Source organism: Simochromis diagramma, unplaced genomic scaffold (genome assembly GCF_900408965.1).
Source record: "Simochromis diagramma unplaced genomic scaffold, fSimDia1.1 OVJJ01000618.1, whole genome shotgun sequence".
Classification (NCBI taxonomy): domain Eukaryota; kingdom Metazoa; phylum Chordata; class Actinopteri; order Cichliformes; family Cichlidae; genus Simochromis; species Simochromis diagramma.
This window is the reverse complement of record NW_024387423.1, coordinates 4,018,722-4,038,023: the sequence shown is the minus strand read 5'-3', so window position 1 is coordinate 4,038,023 and position 19,302 is coordinate 4,018,722. Positions and strand designations below refer to the sequence as shown.

At 39.1% G+C, this 19,302-nt stretch overlaps 1 protein-coding gene across 2 annotated transcripts in view; it reads left to right on the top strand.

Moving 5' to 3' along the window:
- Positions 1-19,302, top strand: part of LOC120722058 (F-actin-uncapping protein LRRC16A-like) — a 66,131-nt gene that overhangs the window by 24,005 nt on the left and 22,824 nt on the right. For both annotated transcript variants that reach the window (XM_040012812.1, XM_040012813.1), the window contains exons 3-14: positions 1,551-1,601; positions 6,484-6,543; positions 7,641-7,762; positions 8,849-8,946; positions 10,010-10,080; positions 10,346-10,419; positions 10,581-10,656; positions 14,288-14,376; positions 15,343-15,437; positions 16,268-16,354; positions 17,735-17,838; positions 19,004-19,081. In XM_040012812.1, coding sequence (XP_039868746.1) covers positions 1,551-1,601; positions 6,484-6,543; positions 7,641-7,762; positions 8,849-8,946; positions 10,010-10,080; positions 10,346-10,419; positions 10,581-10,656; positions 14,288-14,376; positions 15,343-15,437; positions 16,268-16,354; positions 17,735-17,838; positions 19,004-19,081 — 1,005 coding nt within the window. The remainder of the gene's footprint in view (positions 1-1,550; positions 1,602-6,483; positions 6,544-7,640; positions 7,763-8,848; positions 8,947-10,009; positions 10,081-10,345; positions 10,420-10,580; positions 10,657-14,287; positions 14,377-15,342; positions 15,438-16,267; positions 16,355-17,734; positions 17,839-19,003; positions 19,082-19,302) is intronic.

Sequence of the window (19,302 nt, the reverse complement as noted above, 5' to 3'; positions counted from 1 at the left end):
GTAAATAGAGCACAGGAATGACATTCAGCAAAGGTCTGGGGCCAGAGGTTGATTTGGGGTTTTGGCTATTAAGGCATTTTAGTCCATGCGGTGTGAGCCTAACTGCAGAAATCATGAAAATTTAGAGGCTAGCCAATTTAACAGTTCATCAAGAACGTAATATGCCGATAAATGATTGGTGTAAAACAAATATCTCTTCCTGGTGTGTATCTTTGCTGACCAAGCAGGGTGTTTTCTTTGAAAAGGGTGGCAGTGTCCCTCTAAAGGTTTAAAGGTCAACCTTTGCTGTGCTGTGATACTTTTTGGCAGGAGAAAAAGCAGTGTTATGATCCATGACTTTGTCTTTAAAATGTTACATTATGTCTTTTTGATGTTAATCTTTTTTTACTTCTTAAAGGTTGAAACCTTTGTTCTCCTGTTTGTGGTGCCCGTATGATAGAGTTTGTTCACTTTACGCATCCAACTTCCTCCCTGAATTGGTTTAGTGGAAGATGGATATGGACGGATAGCCTGCCTTCAGGCACAATATGTCTGCAAGCCGCTTTGCAACCCACATCAACCCTATTTTAGGGCTTGTCTGTTCTTTGGGTGTTATACTTTTGACATCTGTACGTATATACAAATTAAGGTGGGGGAGGTCCCACAACATGACTGCAGATAAATAGCTTTTTTTGACTGTAGTAATCCTGACTGAAATTGCATCCTTTCCACTGTTAATATTACGAGGAACATCTCCAAAACCACATTATACTCCTTGTGAGGCATCAAAACAATTCAGCCAAATGACCCTTCAAAGCTGCTTGTCTGCTTGAAAGTGTTGCTCAACCAGGCATTAGAGATGTGCCTGGTTGAGCCTTTCACAGACCAGCAACATAAGTAAGCTCTGCCCTCGCTGTGTTCCATCATAAACACACATGATCAAGACAGTTTATTCAGCAGGGAGAAGCAACACAAACACAAAGTTTGCCTGCCTAAACCATCTTTTAAACGTGAATTCTGGGCATTGTTGGGCGACTCGAGGTGGGACATCACGTGAAAGTTGCCTTTTCTTATATACAGACATCTTCTTACTGCTTTGGTTTAAATAAGGGAGCTACCTCAGTAGAGCTTGCAGGAGACTGTATACATGAATACCACTTGCTCCTTGCAGATTAACTGGACCATTACCACCACTGTTCTTACATGGGTGCATTCAGGCCTCAAAAGGACTTTGTATTAGAGAGCTGGCAGATTAAAGACCATTTAATGTGTGTGTAAGCTCTGCCGGGTAATGTCTAAAGAATGTTAGTGCAGCAGTGCATGTGTATCTTTAGTGAGCTGAGCTGATAAAGAGACTTTAACAAATGTTTCAATGTTATTAGTTCTACGTTTCAAGTGTCAGTGAATCTTTCTGTTACACTCTTTTCACAGAGATGCTTCACAGTCACAAGTCTTTTCATCCTGATGAGTCACCAGAGCAGCTCTTTGTGTTCTTTGTCATTTCCTGGTTCTTGTTGTTCACAGTGTATATTTACAGCAACATACTCATTATTGTCTCTGTTCTCCCCTAGGCTCTCGCATCTTACCGAGCCTACCTCTTGACAGCACGCATTCCTGCCAAGGTAAGAGCAGTTGAGAATAGCATACTTTACTAAATGAAGAGTGTAGTATTGTGTTAGAAAAGTACTTTTAGGGTTCATTTTTTCCATTTAAATAAATCATATTAAACTGTTGAAATCACTTCAGAAGTTTTGGAACTTCTTGGAAAGTTTTCTGGAAACGGTTTCTGGGATTTTCCTTGCTAACTGGCTTCATTCTCCTCTTTCACTATGTGTTTGTTGCGAGAGAAAAACACAAACTTAAAAAAATGTATAGTAACATTTTTCTGGTTAATTTCAGAATATGAAGACTGAACCAAAAGGTTCATGACCATAAAACCAAAACAACAAGCTGCTTGTTGTCTGAATAATGATCAGTGTGTTGCAACTCTTTTATTACACACAGTAGCACTGTTTTCTCTTAATTATTAATGTTGTAATGCTTGTTGCAGGCAGCAGTGTGTGATATTTCCTTACAGCAGAGTTAGCAATTCTGTTTCAGCCATCATTTGTTCTCACTGGTGAGCAGTTTTGGATTTAAATAGTTACTTTTAAGTTTGTGTACCTGAAGCAGTTCTAAAGCTTGCTGGCAAATCCTTTTATACAGTGGTGCGATAATGCAGTGCAGATGGTAACTGTCACCAGCACTGAAATATCCCTCATCATCTTTACAAGCACAGTCACCACTACCACATAAAAACCAGCAGTGCAGTAACACAACACAGATGTTCATGCAAAACTGCTGTTACCATCACCACATGTATTATCAAGGTTAACAGCAGACTTGTGCTGCTGTTTTTGCACAATAAAAGTTGTTTAAAATAGTTTTGTCCAATCCTGCATCTGTAATATTCTGATAAAGAAAAGAAATAAGCAGAATGTATTACAGGAGTGTGAAGTGGGTGAGCCAGTGGCCAAGGGTTTACTGGCTTTTCTGGCCATCAAGTACACATGACACACACAGACCCACAAGGTGGATACAGCACCATCCGTGCTGTTGCAGCTGCTAATGCTAATGAAACAAAAAAAGTGATTAAGCACGTTTTCAGTGTCAGCAGTTTTCAGCAGTAGTAGTGACTCATTGTCAGAAATAGCCTCTAGCCTGACCACATGCACAACCAAAGCTTAGAGTCATAAACCCAAACAGGGATGTGACTGTATATAGAAAACACCTACAAAATCTGGACTCGCCTGACAGGACAGGAAAGCTTTAACAGTATTTCTCTCAAGTCGCAATATTGCATACCATCTTATTTTAAAAGAAAAAGCTGCCTGTGAATAAGGTGCCCTGGAGACAGTGCAGTTGGTTGATTGACTGAACACAGAAAACATCATAGTTCACTCTTTCACATAACATCATTTTCCACTTTGGAAAAGTTTCTAGTGTTATGAGCCACAAGTTTAAAGTCTGTTTATTTAGCTGGTTCTGCATCTGTTTTTTATCTGTCTGCTGTCTTTTGACCAGAGGGATTAGACACCTGCTTTATAAAGAGCCGCCCCCATATCTCATCCTGCATTCGGATCTTTTTCCACCTTTTTTTCTTTTCTTGGCTTAAACACCTCTTCTGTTGGGAGACAGTTCTCTCTCTTGTAGTGAAACCAATCTTTCTTTGGTTAGCCAGATCACAGCCACAGATCACCTTTCCTCCCCTATTTCTTTTCTCACTCTTATCCTGCCAATCTTTTTCAATAATCCATTAGTTCATCCGTTTCTCTTACGCTGACACCTCTGTTTCCGTCCCCCACTCACTACAATGCCAAAGGTCAATGGGATAACTAGTATCTTGTCTTCAGTGGATTGACTTTATTTTAAATGAATTTATATTACATTAAGCTGACAGGCAGAAGATTTTTTTTTTTTTTTTTTTTTTTTTTAAGGAAAAATTACAGTTTTGTGATTATTTTTGTGATTGACTAATTTTTGCATCAAAAATTCTTTATTTCTATTATTATTATTATTGTTAGTAGTAGTAGTAGTATTAGTATTATTCATTCACTAGTGCCAACTAATGCACTAATGTTATGGGTGGTTTCTTGGCGCCTGTTATTAAAACTAGAAAAAGAGAAAAAGTAAAAGATTGTTACCATATTTCTCCTAAATTTACTTTTCTAATGTAAAGTCTGTTTCACAGCCAAGATCAATCAATCCTAAATAAAGTTTAGCTTCTCCTCACTCTGGATCCTCTGTACTCACCTTCTGTTGAAAGCTGTTTTTTTTAATACAACAGATGATTTTGTATTATTTTATGGTAAAAGGTGAATGCATGGATTCTTGTATAGTGTTCTTCTACTTGAGCACTCATCTATTATGCATAAAAAGTGGTAATGCTTTAAAACCCTATAGGAGCACAAACTATAGGATGGGGATTTCATCCGTATTGTTTTCCTGAAAGCAGCCCGAGGCCTTAATGTTGAAGTGTTTTTAGTGTATAAAAGTAAAACCTCAGTTAAACATTAGACTGTATATTTCTCCTCTTAGTTATAGCTGAAATCCCCCTCTAGCTCTCTCATGTGCTTGTCAGTGGTTTTCTGTGTGTGTGCGCGCTGCTTCGATTGATGCTTTGGCTCCTCTTGAGAAGCTCCAGGGCCTCGCTGTCTGCCAGTGTCTTCCTAAAAGCATGCACAACATGCTCACACACACATTCATTCAGATCTTCCTTCTTGCCTTTTGTCTCTGTTTATTTTTGTAGCCTCACCTGTATGCTCTTCAGCTCGGTTGTCTTTTATTTGATGTCAGAACTAATGGAGTTTATGTAATAAAAGGTCACACTGAGCATACCTTTGATATACAAAACATAGTCAGTGTCCATTATCTCATCTGAAATACAAATGGTCAGCAGCATCCTCAATATTAACAGTTATAATAAATACCTTTCAGATAAACTTAGGTACAGTGTGGCCCGTTAGACTGACAGACGGGCAGTGAACGAATGAGTGAATGATGCAATTACTCAGGCATTTGGTTCCATACACCTCCCAGCATGGAGCTGGCAGTCGCCAATGGCTGAAGCCCAGATTTCATCACCACACTGATTTAAGTCCTTTCAGATTACAGCCACACCTTTTTACAGGCTGAAATAAATAAACTGATTGACCTATTTTACATTATGGATACATATTGTAGAAAACAACACTTTGCAGTAACAAATGAGCATCAAAATTAGTGTAAGATTAATTTAGTGTCTTACAGTTGGTAGCCTTCTACCCTGTTAAAACTTACCAAACCTCCCTATATAACAATAACAGCTACTGGAGTCTGTTGCTTTGTTTTATTTGAGAAACATGTCATTAGCTGAGCTGATTTCTTCTGCTGTATTTATGTCAGTTATGCTAATTTCTTCTTTAAAAGTCAGTTCACATCAAAGTAAGCGCTGAATATAAATTGGGGGGCGGGGTGTTTTTACACAGCACCTTGAGTGAGAGAGTTGCTATTGTGTGTTTATTGTGGATTTAGTAATCACAAGCACTACGAAACCAAATGCGCGCGCACACACACACTGCATACTGTAGTCAGACAGTAGACAGACAGTCTGCTTATCCTCTCCCTCCTCTCATCTCTGAGCCAAGCCTCAGGAACACAGCGCCCACCTGGAATAGTCTGGCCCTGCTCTCTGGCCTACCCTCAGGCACTGTATGTGTTTGTGTGAAAGCAAGTAGCAGAGGAAAACTGCACTCGGTATGAAGCAGAAGGCATTTGTATGCACAGGTTTCCAATCTCATTTAAAAGAATCTCAGTTTCTGTCCTTTTAAGGCCTGTGAAGGCAAGTCGCTGCTTTTCTTTGTCTCCTCAGTCCTGAGTTGCTCTCTTGAAGCAGAAATAAAAAAATTCAGATGCAAGACTGCTCTAGGTTTCTCTAGCCCTAATGTTTTGATAGACTGTCTTTTGAATGATGATTCAGTATATTTTGTGTTCTGTTTAAGCTGCAAGAGAGCCATACTCATTTCAAACAGTTTAAAAAGTACATTTGAAGTTGTGCAAAGCAGGGAAAAGCCACAAGAAGTTGAACAGCATGTGTCATATGTAGTTGTTTTATTTTACTTCCAGTGGACTTGACTGAAAACTGAGATGCAAGTATTTGTGATGAAAAACATGTAACACCAAATATGACTTTAAAACAAGTTCGTCTGTGTGAGTCGGTGTTGGAAGATTAAATTACTGCAACCTGACTTATTAACTGTGACACAGACACTTTTAAGCAGGACTCATTAGATTAGAGTTAGCGCATTACACCAATTTATTCCTAATATTCTTCTTCTCTCTTTTCTTTTTCGGTTGTTATAATTGTTCTTCTTAATATCAGCCAGCATATTCTTAAACAGTATGGTAACACTAGAATGTAATAACTTGTAGTTCAGCACGATCTGCACTAAAGCTAAACCAATGGATTTCAGAGCCCGATATTGCCCGATATCAGGTATATGGTAATCCATTGGTGTTTGTATTTATAACGATGATAATTAAAAATGTATAAAGTGAAATAGGGAATGGCAAAACAAGCTTGACGATGTTTGAGTGTTAAAGTTGCATAGTTTATCCAGAGAAGGGTGTCTTGCAAATCCCCTTTTGGCAGCACACATATTTGGAAATCCACAAGCCCAACACCCAGCTGATCCGAGCAGCGTAAGACAGGGTGTGGGTTTAAAAAAAACAACTATCTTAGTGAATTTTAGAGAAATCTGTTTATGCTTGTGTGTCTGGAAGAAAAAATATATTGGCTGATATATAGGATTATCCTCTATTTAAAAATAAAATAAAAAAATCTGTATTGTTTACAAACGATGACGATACAGATATTTAAAAATCTTGTATCTGCGGTATCTGTGTCGCTGTCACTTCTCATTAGTACAAGGTCATGCCATTGGATGATATTAAAATTTTAATGGGACATCTGTTCTCTTCTTTTAGGTGGAACACTCCTTTAATTATCTGGAGATCCAGGGAATTGCTTGCAACAAGCCAACGCAGGTACAGAAAAATATGAAAGAAAAAAGCTTCACACTACAGTCCTTCATTCTCATGTTAAGAGTAAGAACAAAGTTGAAGCTGTCCAGCTATTCCTTTAAATTGTGTTTCCATTTTGTGTTGTTGTTAAAGTGCATCATCTGTGTTATATCTGTAACCTGTCCAGATGCTGTTTAAAGCATTACGATTAAAAAAATGAAGCATTGAATAGTCAGTGAGACAACAGGCACATAAACACACATGCCTAAACTTTTATATGTCAGGTTTTAATATTGTTTTGTTTCTGTGTGTGCTCATGATGTTTTAATCATCAGCATATATTGTACTAATACACTAAATCTGGTGAAAAGTCTTTTTATCCTATTTAGGGACACTTCAGCAGGATGAAAAAATAAAACAGACAAATCTAAAACTATGGCAGGAAAACGTCTTAAATGCTGGTATGATCTGTAGAAACTCATTAATTCACGGCTAACCAGAACGGAACATCTGTGCCAAGCTGCCAGTCAGCAGGATTTATCCATAAAATATGATAATCCAGCACTAACCACCCTGTTCCTGGAGCTGAACCTCTGTCCCACTCGTCTGAGAGATGTCAGTCCTCTTAATATCTTGACCGATGGTCTCCCATGTATCAGCAAAGATTATGTAAATTTTGGCCGGTAGAAGAGGCTCTGATCTGCATTTGCATAATTGTAGTGAATGCTGAAATGGTCAGCCAGTCTTGGTTAATACTATTAAATCATTACATGCAGAGATGTGGGATAGAACTGTTGTTACGTAGATAGATGGGTTTTTACATTTTTTTCACTTTAATTGTTTTCAGTAGATTCCAGGGAGGTGTTTTAAAAAAAAAAAAGAAGTCAAATATGGATTAAAATGAACAGAATAAGACACATGCATGCAAAAACACACAATACATCAATGTTGAATCCTAACATTAACTGATTATCAGTCAGTTATATCTGATTAAACCAGACCGAAGGAGAAAAGTAAAAATGTGTTAGTCCCTTAACTAAATGGGTGCACTTGTGATTGACTTGCGGTGAAGGTGGAATCATTAATTGTTGTGATAACTAATTAAGATTATGTCCGTTAAGCTGTCCATAGAATATGAGCGCGGCTCATTTTCGTTGAAGTTGCCCTCCACAGACGAGGTGAATGAGGTGGTGGCTCACATAGGAAACTGTATGCAGAGGATATGTCCAGGTCTGCCCCCTAGGTGAGTTCAGTGTGTGCGTGTGTGTGTGTGTGCGCGTGTGTTTGTGTGTGTGTGTGTGTGTTCTGGTTCTTCCTATCTTTGTGGTGACCAAAATGTGACATTTACTATACTTGTGGGGACCAACAGCCCTTATGGGGACCAGGATTTTGGTCCTCATAAGTTTGAAGGCATTTTTCAGACTGAAAATGTGGTTTTAGTGTCAGTGTTACAATTGGGTTATGGTTAGGTTTAGGGTAAGGGTTAGGGTTAGGCATTCATTTTTGAAGGTTAGGGTTAGGGTAAGGGGCTAGGGAAAGCATTATGTCAATGAGATGGCCCCACTAAGATAGCAGTGTCCGGTGTGTGTGTGTGTGTGTGTGTGTGTGTGTGTGTGTGTGTGTGTGTAAAATGTACAGTATTCACTTGTCTCGTCACAGACTCCTTCCTAATAGGTACTGAAGTAATAGATTTCGGGTGTCATTTCAGTATGGCTGTGTATTGCAGTGCAGATGTGAGTGTCTTTCATAGATTTGTTGAACAGGAAGCAAGAATAGGAATGCAGAAATGAATATGGACGTAAACCATAAACTTCTATAACCTTTGAACAGTACAGTGTTTGAGCTCATCGTGAGGCTGATCATCATTAAATGTGATTGTATTTTATTTAACCCTTTAAAGCTTGAACTACTGGCAGAAAATTCTATTTTTTAGAAAATCGAGTATTTATTAAACTTTGTGACAAATAGAAAAAAAATGTAAATTTGCATATGAGTTTTAATTTGTATCAATTCTGCTACAACTGGGTGTGTGTGTATCAAATAAGATACAACAGGCATTAAAGGGTTAATACTGCCTTTTGTTATATTTTAAGCAGTTAGATGTTAGTTGTTTTTTTTAATTTAAGATCACATAGTTTATTTTTAAATTCCTGCAGTACCATGTAGTGCATAACAGCTGCCTCATCGCTTGCTTACAAGATGTCTGTAGAAAAGTAAGGCTTTGCAAAAGCAGTTCAGTATTGCTTGTTTCAAAAAGAATGAAACTGTTAGTTTGAAACTCACCAGCTGCAGTTTTCATAATATATTTTCATTTGACTTCTTTTCTCAGTAAAGTGATGAAGAAGCTTTGCATGGAGCCTCCAGACAGGCTCTCTTCTCTGCAGATTCTGTGGGAGAACAATAAACCTGCTGAACCTGGACCCTGTGGTATGAACCTGTGACTACTGCGTGCATCTGCACACAGTACTGTGCAAAAATCTTCAGCCACCCGTTATTTCTTTATATTTTACTTCCACGGAGCCAGACTTGCAGCCTGTCACAGAAACCCACATGTCTCTCCAGTTATTAAATCTATGAAAAATGCCAAAGATAAAAGTTTTACAGTCATAAAACAGCATTTCTTGACCAACAAGGTGATTCTTAAAGAGCTAACTTGGTGTATGTCAGTAATGTGAGATCTAACAGTGTGCAGTGTGTCCTTAAAAACTGAGTAAACTGGAAAAGTGGAGGACAAAAGAAGTAGCAATGTAATTTCCTTAAGAAAAAAGGAAGATATCCCCCAAAAACACTTAACACAGGATTTGACAGATTTATCTGGCTCTGTAGATGATCTATCTACTGTTCACTGAAGCCTCATCATCTCTTAGTGGAAGGTTGGATATCAAGAAGCCATTCTTAAGGAAGGAAAACTGTGAGAAAAAGCTGAGATATGCCAAATTGCACAAGAACTGGACTAAAAATCAGTGGCAACAGGTCTGTTTGAGTGATTTAGGGTTAAATCATCCTCAGTGTGTACAGAGTAGGTCAGGAGAGAGGTACAACAGAGTGTGTCCACAGGAATCTGTAAAACACGTTATGTTTGAATGTTTTGGGGATGCATTTCAACCAATGGTGTTGGAGATCTGGTCAAAAATTGTTGGAATCATGAACACAGAAATGTGTCATCTGATTTCTATCCATCATGTAATGCTATCTGGAAAGCATCTAAATGCCTTATATACTGTATTTCCATGAATGTTTTCACAGATTTCAATAAATCAATATCAATATATCTACATTACATTTTCTTAACAAAAGCAGGACATGAAGAATGGCTCAAGACTTTTCCAAACAGCTCTCTCTATATATTCTAAATGATGTGTTGCTGCTGTAGTAAGTTTACATGGTCTGTGCAGTGTTGCAAATAATCACGTTTCCAAAATCCTCCTTTCACATGTCTACTTTGTTCTGTTTTCTCTTTTCGTATTTGATGGTCTCCGTCTCTGTGTAGGTGGGTTTTCTCAGATGTACCGATGTGTTTGTGACTGGTTGGGGATGCCTTACAGAGAAGAGGTGCAGTGGGTAAGCATTGTTTATATTCTTTTGTGCAGTTGCACAGATCACATTGACAGATTCTTCTTCATCTAAGCCTCACCGCTGTAGGCTGGATCCATAAACATGCAACAACTTTTGATAAGGCCCAACAGCACTGACACATATATAGAGCCTTATTTCTTGACACCTTTGTGCTCTTGCTCTTTTTCTCCTACATGAAACAAATCTTTTACTCTCCCAGTGCAATTGCTTTGTTTCTAGAGTGAAGATTAATTAACCGTTTCCTTTCCAGGATGTAGACACTATATATTTAACGCAAGACACCAGAGAACTTAATTTGCAGGACTTCAGTCATCTGGAGAACAGGTGAGTGCCGGCAAAGATCTTTAAATATTACCACCAGTGCAATTTAAAAACTACCATCAAAGTCATCACTGAGTCTGAGATGGTATTGATGAGAGAGATAAAAAAAGATTTCATGGCTGCTCTGACTTTTTCTCTTCTGCATTTGTCCTCCTCCTCCTCAGGGATCTGGTAGCTATAATAGCAGTCCTGGAGTTTAACCAGTGGTTCACCAAGGTCTCTACTAAGGATTACAAGCTGGTTAGTACTTCTCCTATTTGAAAATCTGGCTAACACTATGCAAGCTAAAGTCTGAGCACTCCAAAGAAGATTTAATATTCAGTTCTTTGTTAACACTGTGTTAAGAGCTCTGTGGTCATGTCAGAGGATGTAGTTTGCTGAGAGAGTGCTGCTCATCACCAAGCATATTAACAAAGGTAGATCTTATAGCAGCGCTAGTCTCTTCCATTCTCATTCCTTTAGTTTGTATATGAATGTAGCTTATATCTTCATTGTGCTGGATAAAAGGTATGCGCTGTTAGTGTTTTCCCACAGAACCAGATTTAATCCTATCCCAGGTGTAAGTAGGTAAGAAAGCCGCCCTGCTGTATTTCTTTGGTTGGGTAAACCTGCTGCTCACCGCCTCGCCTCATTGCTGCAACTGCGGTACGTTAGTTTCTGCTTTGTATGAGTCGGTATTTGTCGGTAAGGGCTTAGAGTTTGCCTCCATTTGTGATTTATGTCTCAAGTGATAACAGAAAGCGGTTAATTAGAGCAAAAGATGGAGATTTATTCTGTTTTATTGTGGGTCTAAAACTGTGTTGAGAGTGTTATCATGTCACGTTTGGCATATTTTAAATTATGCTAAAGAGCAGAGCTGATTTTCTTTACTATTTTGTGAAAGTTAAAAAAGGGGCACCTAACACTGTTGTTGCATCACATAGATTTCAGTTGTGTAATGTCTGTCTCTTTCTATATTGCATATTTCGATTTTTCCTTCTCTTTGTAAATTCCCTCTAATGTAAGCAGCTTTTCCTCTACCTTTTGCTTATGGTATATAGGGGTGTATGCACAGAATATTTTCCCCTTTGTTTCCTCCATCTCCCCCACCACTCTGTTGACTGACGATCAGTCCAATGTTTTCGTGTGATAAGACTCCTAATCCGTACTAGACAAAGGGGCTCAATGTCTTGGGCTGTTGCCCCCCTGCAGCACTCCATTACCAACTCTGCGTCTCGAGGCTTCGCTCAGTCTCACCAATTACCACACGCAGCTTCCTCAGTCCGAGCAATTATCTCACGCTTCCGTCATGGACAATTTCTTTCGTGCTGAATTTTAAAATCCTGTCCCTTGTGATGCCGTGTTTAAACTTGGGCACAAATGTTCACGCAGGTACATGTGCTAATGTTTGCCCTTCTATTTGAGATTAGTGTGTGGTTATGATGATACGTAAGGCTTTTGTCTTAGTGCTATTCAATTGTGTGTGCTGCTTGAGTGTTGTTGTTTTTTTGGCAGTGTTTGAATTGTATTCTGTGGCTTTACAACCCAGTCCTCTTTGAGTGCTTTAAGGGGGAAAAAAATCCTATTTTCCCAATGTGTGCATATTTGTATAGAGATACTGGGGAAGCTGGAGAAACAAGAGCTGCGAGGATGTGATCTGGAGCGTGATTATTTCTGAATCCCGTTCCAATGGAAATAATAGGAAGTCTGACAGAACAATAAGAGAGGAAGAGAGTGTGAGAGAAGGCGATGACAGCCAGCAGAGCAGTGGGACAGAAACATGAAGGTCGGGGGGAAAGGTCAGTGGACAAAGTGAAAGTGAGAAATGCCAGATGAGTAAGGAAACGAGGCAGAAAGCATCACAAGGAGTAATCGTGTTTAACAATTACACCAGAAGAGGGGAACTAAACATTTTAGCTTGTGAAAGTAGACAGAATGAGGCCAGTTGATGCACAAAAAGGTCAACGAGAGGTTGACACTCAAACTGGTCTGCTTTGTGTTTAACGTTAAGCCGTAGCGTTACTTTAAGAAATATCCTGTGGATCACCGAGAACAAAAACAGTTGATAAGGAGATGTAAAACATTAAATCCACGCGCCTCAAGCCTTAAACTTCTGTCTTGCATCTCTATCGTATAGATAAGGATAAGCAACATCAGTGCAGCAGACTGAGTAATAAAACAAATGCAGACACAAACACTCACAGGCAGCAGGCTATCACAGTGAGGGATTTCGCTGCTCATCCTCAGTTCATTCAGGCTGTTTGTCTAGTGGTCTAATCAAGATGCTGAGCCCAGCAATGAGAGAGGAGTAGAGGAGAGGATGGCAGAGGGATAACCCTTTAATGAAGCCATGATAGCGCGGTGTGCATGCGTGCACGCACATGTGTGAAAGCGTGGGACAATTTAGCAGAGGGTAGGGTCAGAACACCACAGCGTGACAAGGTTGTTATTTAATGAGTGGTTAATGGTACAATACACATGCTGACAGTGTCGCCCTGCTGTCCCCAACAGTGTTATTGTGGCTGCTGTGGAAAAGACAAGACTTCTTTGTGTGCCCTCTGCCTCTCTGCTCGCTCCCCTGTTTTTCTCCATTTCATCCATCACTACCCTGGTATCGCTCTTTTTAAAAAAATATAGCATGTGTCATCCACGGTGGCCTCCATCCTTCTTATTCTTTTCTTTAACACTCATAGTTTCGATGAGTAAACATGTGAACAACAGTCCCTTTCTTCCGAGTTTTCCTGATACTGTCTCCTTCTCTTTCCATCATCACTCTCTCCTTTCTCTCCTCCACACTCTAGAGACCCGCGTTGGACAATGCAGGCACTGTTTTGGCCACACTGAGGTTGCTGGCTAACAGAAACAGCCCCTCACTGAAGAAATGTCAGCTACTGTGATTAATAACAACATACTGGCCCTGCTATCATAACGAAAGTTTTTGAGTTTTTGAGTGCAGATTATTGGAAGATATATCTGTAGCAATGCTAACTGAATATGTCTGGTGCATGATTTCTGTGTGTATGTATGACGCAGCACACAGTGAAGTGGGTCAGTGAGCATCTAGGTAGGGCATGGACATTCAGCTGTTGAATCTTTAATTTTGTCTAAATATGAGTGCTTTTCGTCCCTCTGTTGTGTCTCCTGTGGTGTTCAGACCACAGAAGCGAGAACTATTTTTCTCCCTCTTAAGGTGTCCAGAGTCTGAACTCCCCAGTCTCTCCCTTGTCATGCCTAAATGGTCTTTAAGTAGAAGAATTCACTTGTATACTGTTGGGTTTTAATTAGCATAAATAGACTGCTTTCTGGAGAGAGCAGTTGAGAACAAGAACACTTGCAAAAGTACATTTCTTTGTTGTTCCTGTGACCTTTAGTATCTCAGTATCGAAGTTTTGCTGTTCCAGATAAATCATGTCCTAAGCCTTGGAGCTTGTTCAGTTAATTTGCATATTTTTATGCTGTGAACATCTTTGAGTGTGACCCATCATTTTCTGTCCGTTCACACTTTTCGTGTGCAACATTCACGAATCTTTAGGAAAGAATATATTATTCTTAGTATTTTGCTAGAAAAATTGGAAACGGGCAGTGCTTTGAGCTTGAAAGTCAATGTTTCCAGATCACCTTTAATCTTCAACACAGCCTGAACTCTTATAGAGAAGCTGTCCTGTAATTTCTTTAAGTCGTCTTCAGAAATGGTTCTTTAGGCTTCTTGAGGGACATTCAAAGCTCTTCTTCTTCTTGGATGTTTGCTGCCTTTTGTTCTGTTCTCTGCCAAGATGATCCTCCATACAGTCTGTAGAGATGATGATTTGAACCAAAATTGTACTAACACATAAAAATATAATGACTTTTGCACAGCTGTTACCAAAATGCTTTGACATATGTTCGTCTTCAGTCTGCAGATGTGTGTGAGCAGATCCTTCGGGTGGTGTCTCGATCCAGTCGACTGGAGGAGTTGGTCCTGGACAATGCAGGACTCAAAACGTAAGAAAATACGAAATGTTAAAGGTGCACTCAAGAAATTTTTAAATGTCAAAGACAATTAAAAGGTAGCTAGGACAGTACACATATGTAATCATTAGCACACTTTCAAATCTCAGAACTCCAAGGTCGCTTAATAACAGATTAAAATGAGTTTAATGAATTGAAAATATAGGGAGAATTATGATGTGACTCTCTGATTTTGAAAGCTTTTTCTTTTTTTTGCTATTGAATGAACAAATTTTGAGGAAAACTATTTATTTTGAAAATTCAAGGTTTGCATCCAGAATGAATACAGCTAAAAATGCTACCTCACATTATGGGAGGTGATTTACCCTTTTCAACCTACCCTTTTAATCTCTTAGTCAAAAGTGTCTGTGCTATATGGAAGTGCAATATTAAATCTGTGGAGTGACCTTTTATATTGACAGGTCGGACATTACTTGGGTCAGATTTATGATTTCGTGTAATTTAGTTTTATACCTGCTTGATATAATAGTAATAAAGCCCATTTTTAATGAGTGTCACAGCAAGAGAAAACTGTTAATGTGTTTGAAGCATTGTCATACACAGACTCAGTATTTTCAGGTTCAAGCTATGGGATGACCGAGACCTACATACGGAAAACTGCAGCAACATTGCAGAGGGTACCGCGATGTTAATTTGATTTAGCTTCCGTCAGATCTGTGAAGGAAATGGCTGTGCATCACATTACTGGATCCAGTTTTGTTAATCTATTTAGTGTTGAAATGGGAGCTTTGCCAGGCTGTTCCAGTGTATTCGCTTCTTTAAAAATATTGGATAGCTTTTTAGCAGTCCCAATCTAATATTTCAGTTCACTTTCTGTAAGCTTTTCTTTCCTGCTACTGTAAAAGCAACATCAAAGGTGCTGAAGCATTCTGAAGGTCTTTGTTTGGTGCTTACATTGTTTATAGACCTGTAATGAATACATCCTTTCACAATCTACAGCGATTTTGCCCAGAAGCTAGCTGCTGCTCTGGCCCACAACCCCAGCTCAGGACTCACCACTATTAATCTTGCCAACAACCCACTGGAGGACAGAGGTATAGATGCTCAGATCTAGTTTAATGTATTTCTCTGTGATCTTCTTCTTTCTCCTCCATAAAAGCTGTGTTTCACCTCTGCTCTGTAATATTAAAATACAATTTTCACAGGTTACAAATGGTTACAGCATTCTTTTAAATATAGTAATATATCACGTAATTGCATTGGCTCTGGCACTGGAATCAGGAGGCGGGGAAGCTGTACAGTTAGAATTGAGAAGACTAGAAATGGCAAACAAATCCAAACAGATAGAAAACAAACAAATAAAGCGACATGCAGGTGGAGTGAAAGGACAGCTCTATAGTACAAACACCACAGCCTGACACAGCCAGAGTAAGTGATGATACAGACGGTTTATGTTCCATTGTGATTGTGCAGTTAGTGCAGCATTTTAATATTTCATCAGCTCTGTCCTAAGGCCTCTCAGTCTATCCAGGACACATGAATTAAAGATGCATTCCACCAAATATTCATACAGACGCTTGTAAACATGCAACAGATGTCTGGGGCTCACCAGTCTCTAGTTTATTTGTCATCATGTAAAATTTATTACAAATATTTGGTGAATATGCCCTTCATAGACATATATATGTATATAAATTTATCATTTCATTTTTCCCGTACTATACCTTAAAATAAATAATAATATTAAAAATAAAAGGTGGCTCATTCTCATAACTGTAACTATATTGTCATATAAACTAAGCAGTTTTTTTTTTTTTTTTTATTGCCATGTGGTGTAATGCTTTCTTTTTCAGGTAACAAATACCCAAGCATTCATGGACAGTTAAGATAGACCTGTGTTGAGTAAATTCTTCTCTCGTTGCAGGTGTTTCCTCCCTGGGTGCTCAGTTTGCCAAACTCCGTTTGGGGCTCAAGCATTTAAACTTTTCCAAAACCTCACTCTCACCCAAAGGTATGTGCTGTTTTCCCTTGGTGTTTGCATCTGTAGAGTTGTGAAATGTTAAAGCGATCCGTGGATCCACTTGCAAGATTGTAGCAAAAGTAACAGATTGGTTAAAAGGACATATGATACAAATATCGTGCTGTAATCACTTGGTTTTTTTTCCGTTTTTGTATGCATTCACATGCACCCCTACAGAAAGATGCACTTAATTTCCTCCACTAATGTGATCACACCCACTGTTGGGATGCTAATGAGACTTAATTATCACACTATTAACACTCTTATAGAGAGATGCATGGAAAGGGAAGAAATTGTAAACAGTGTTCATGTTTTCATTTGCATAAATGCTATTCTCTAAATCACTTTCCTTCAGTCTGTAGCCCAAAGTCCTTCCTTTAATAAATAGTGCCAAGAGGCTGATTGTATTTAAGGCTATTCTAGATTGAAATTTCTCTGTCAGCAGTTACTTGCAGGCTATTTTTTTCTTGGTTATCATCCAAAATAAACTATTCAGCGCCGTGCTGGTCTATAGGAATTCATTGTAAACCTGCTTTTTTTTCAGGCAATCAATAAAAAACTATCATATTCCACATGCTGAGTTAGTAAGGCTGCTTAAACTGAGCTCTGCCTTGCTGAAGGTTCAATCCATAATTTGTGACTCCATGCCAAGAGCAAAAGCTGCGGATTGGGGACATTTACTCTTTTTTTTTTTTTTTTGTTTGGGTTTTTAAAACAGCTTTTTCTGCAGCACATAATTCAGCAATTTGCTCATTTGATGTTTTGAATGTCCTTTTTCTTACTCTCATTTGTCTTTAATCTCATTCTTTTTCATCTCTTCATCAAAGCATTTATTTGACAGTCACGCCTTGATTTACAGGCTGCCACAGTCAGTCAGGACTTCATAGTATTAAAGTGTCAGAGTACCATGTCAGCCATGCGATGTGATGTGACACAGGTCAGTGGTTGCGTGCACAGTGTGTCAATAATAAGCTGTGGAAATGCAGACGTGCATAGACATGCATTCCACATGCATTTTAACTCTGGCAAACACACACTGGTTGCATAAAGATTCGTTTTTGTGGGGCTTTTTCAGTATATTTATTGCAAGATATCTTTTTCAATATATTTATTAAGTCGGTAATATCGCCTTTACTGTGTTTATTTTGATAGGTTTTTATTGGAATTGTGGATTGCATTTACAGAACTGTGTGGAGGCCTACTCGTTTCATTTTCCATGCGCTCACTCGACGTTCTGAGCCCGTTCTTTCCGGTCTTCTCCCACTGCTCATTTCCTGCCATTTCCTTCAATATACTGTCAAAACATCAAGTGGAGATTTGAGGGCTATGATAACGCTGACAGTGCTTGTTTTGTGTGTGTTTGCGTTATAGGGGTGAATAGCCTTTGCCAGTCACTGAGTGCCAACCCGTCCATCCCCAGCAGCCTAGTCCATCTGGACCTCTCAGGGAACATGCTCCGAGGAGACGACATGCAGGTACTGAACATAAACTGTGGCCGTATGGAGGGAAAAAATTGTCAGTTTTGTGTAAATCATTTATCTTTGATTTTTCAAATGAGCCACAAATGGAAACCTGTTTTTTCATTCATGAAATAAATATTAATAGTATATTAGAAATTTAAAGAAAATTTCATTAGTGTCTGAAGGCGCATTCATTTGCTTAATTAGCCAGAGTAGAGCAGTCTTCATCAGTTTGTATCGCTAACCCAACTTGTCTGCAAACACCTGCAAACTCCTCTACAACCAGAAAGGAAACCATTTACCTTCAAAGTAAAAGCAGTGCACTTTTGAAATGTGTGAAATGCAATCACAGTGAGGTTCTCGATTGAGTTCAGTTTGCGACTGCCAGCCACCTTAAGCAACCACATGCTAACCGATCAGGAAATGCACACTTTTCCATAACAACGGTGGTTTTCAGGGGGTCACTGACTGAGTTCTTAGTAAAAAGCAAAGACAAACACATACACATTATTTAAATGTGTTGCAACACTGACAGATGAGAAAGGAATAGTTTGGTATTTCTTGCATTCTTGCTTGGATTTGATTGACAAACGTAGTTTAAAAATCAGTGATTTAATATCTGGTGCTAATAAAATTCACAATTCCTGGACTGTTCATGTCAGTGTTAATGTGTTAAGCTGCAGTGTTGTAACAGTTATTGCCTCTGGTCAATGTTCCTGTGTGCTCCTGGGTGTCAGTGCTAAAGCTGGGGTCGAGCGGTGTACAGAGCAAAGGCATTGTGAATAGAAAATTAGTTTTCTGTCTCGCAACTCTTTCTTCCACATGAGTTTGCAATAATAGGGTCAGAAGTGGGATTGATGCTTAGCCTGAAAATTGGATAGAGCGAGATCCAGATTCTCGAACGAGCTATAGAGCAGAACTTTTGGCATCTGGAAAACCTGGCACTAAAGCAAGCTGAGCGGGCCAGTGATGCGAATTTTCCGTCCCACCCTGTTGGCTGCAGTGCACTGCAGCTCATCACTTAGTGATCGAGAGGACAAGTGAAACTCTGCCACATTCCTTCAAATCCAACAAAAATGGGTTGAAATCAGATTTATGAATGCTCTGCATCCACCAGCAGACACATAAATACGGTGACACTCTGTTCCCACACTAGGTTGTTTTATGCTTTATTTTTTAGCACTTCTACCACTTCCTCGGCCAGCCAAACAGCCTGGCAACCCTTGACCTCTCCAACACTGATTGCTTATTGGACCAGGTGAGTGAGTCAAAATGAAACTGGACAAAGGAGCTAAATAGATAAATGGTTAAAGAGATGTCTGCTTCATTATTATACCGTAGTGATTCGCATTTTTGGTAAACAGACCACACAAACCTGCAGAGTTACTTTCTGCAAACGAGCAACGTTTAATTAGAGTGAAATACTCGCTATTAATGTCTGTGAGTGGGTTACACTGCCTGAAACAATCTGTGTTGCTG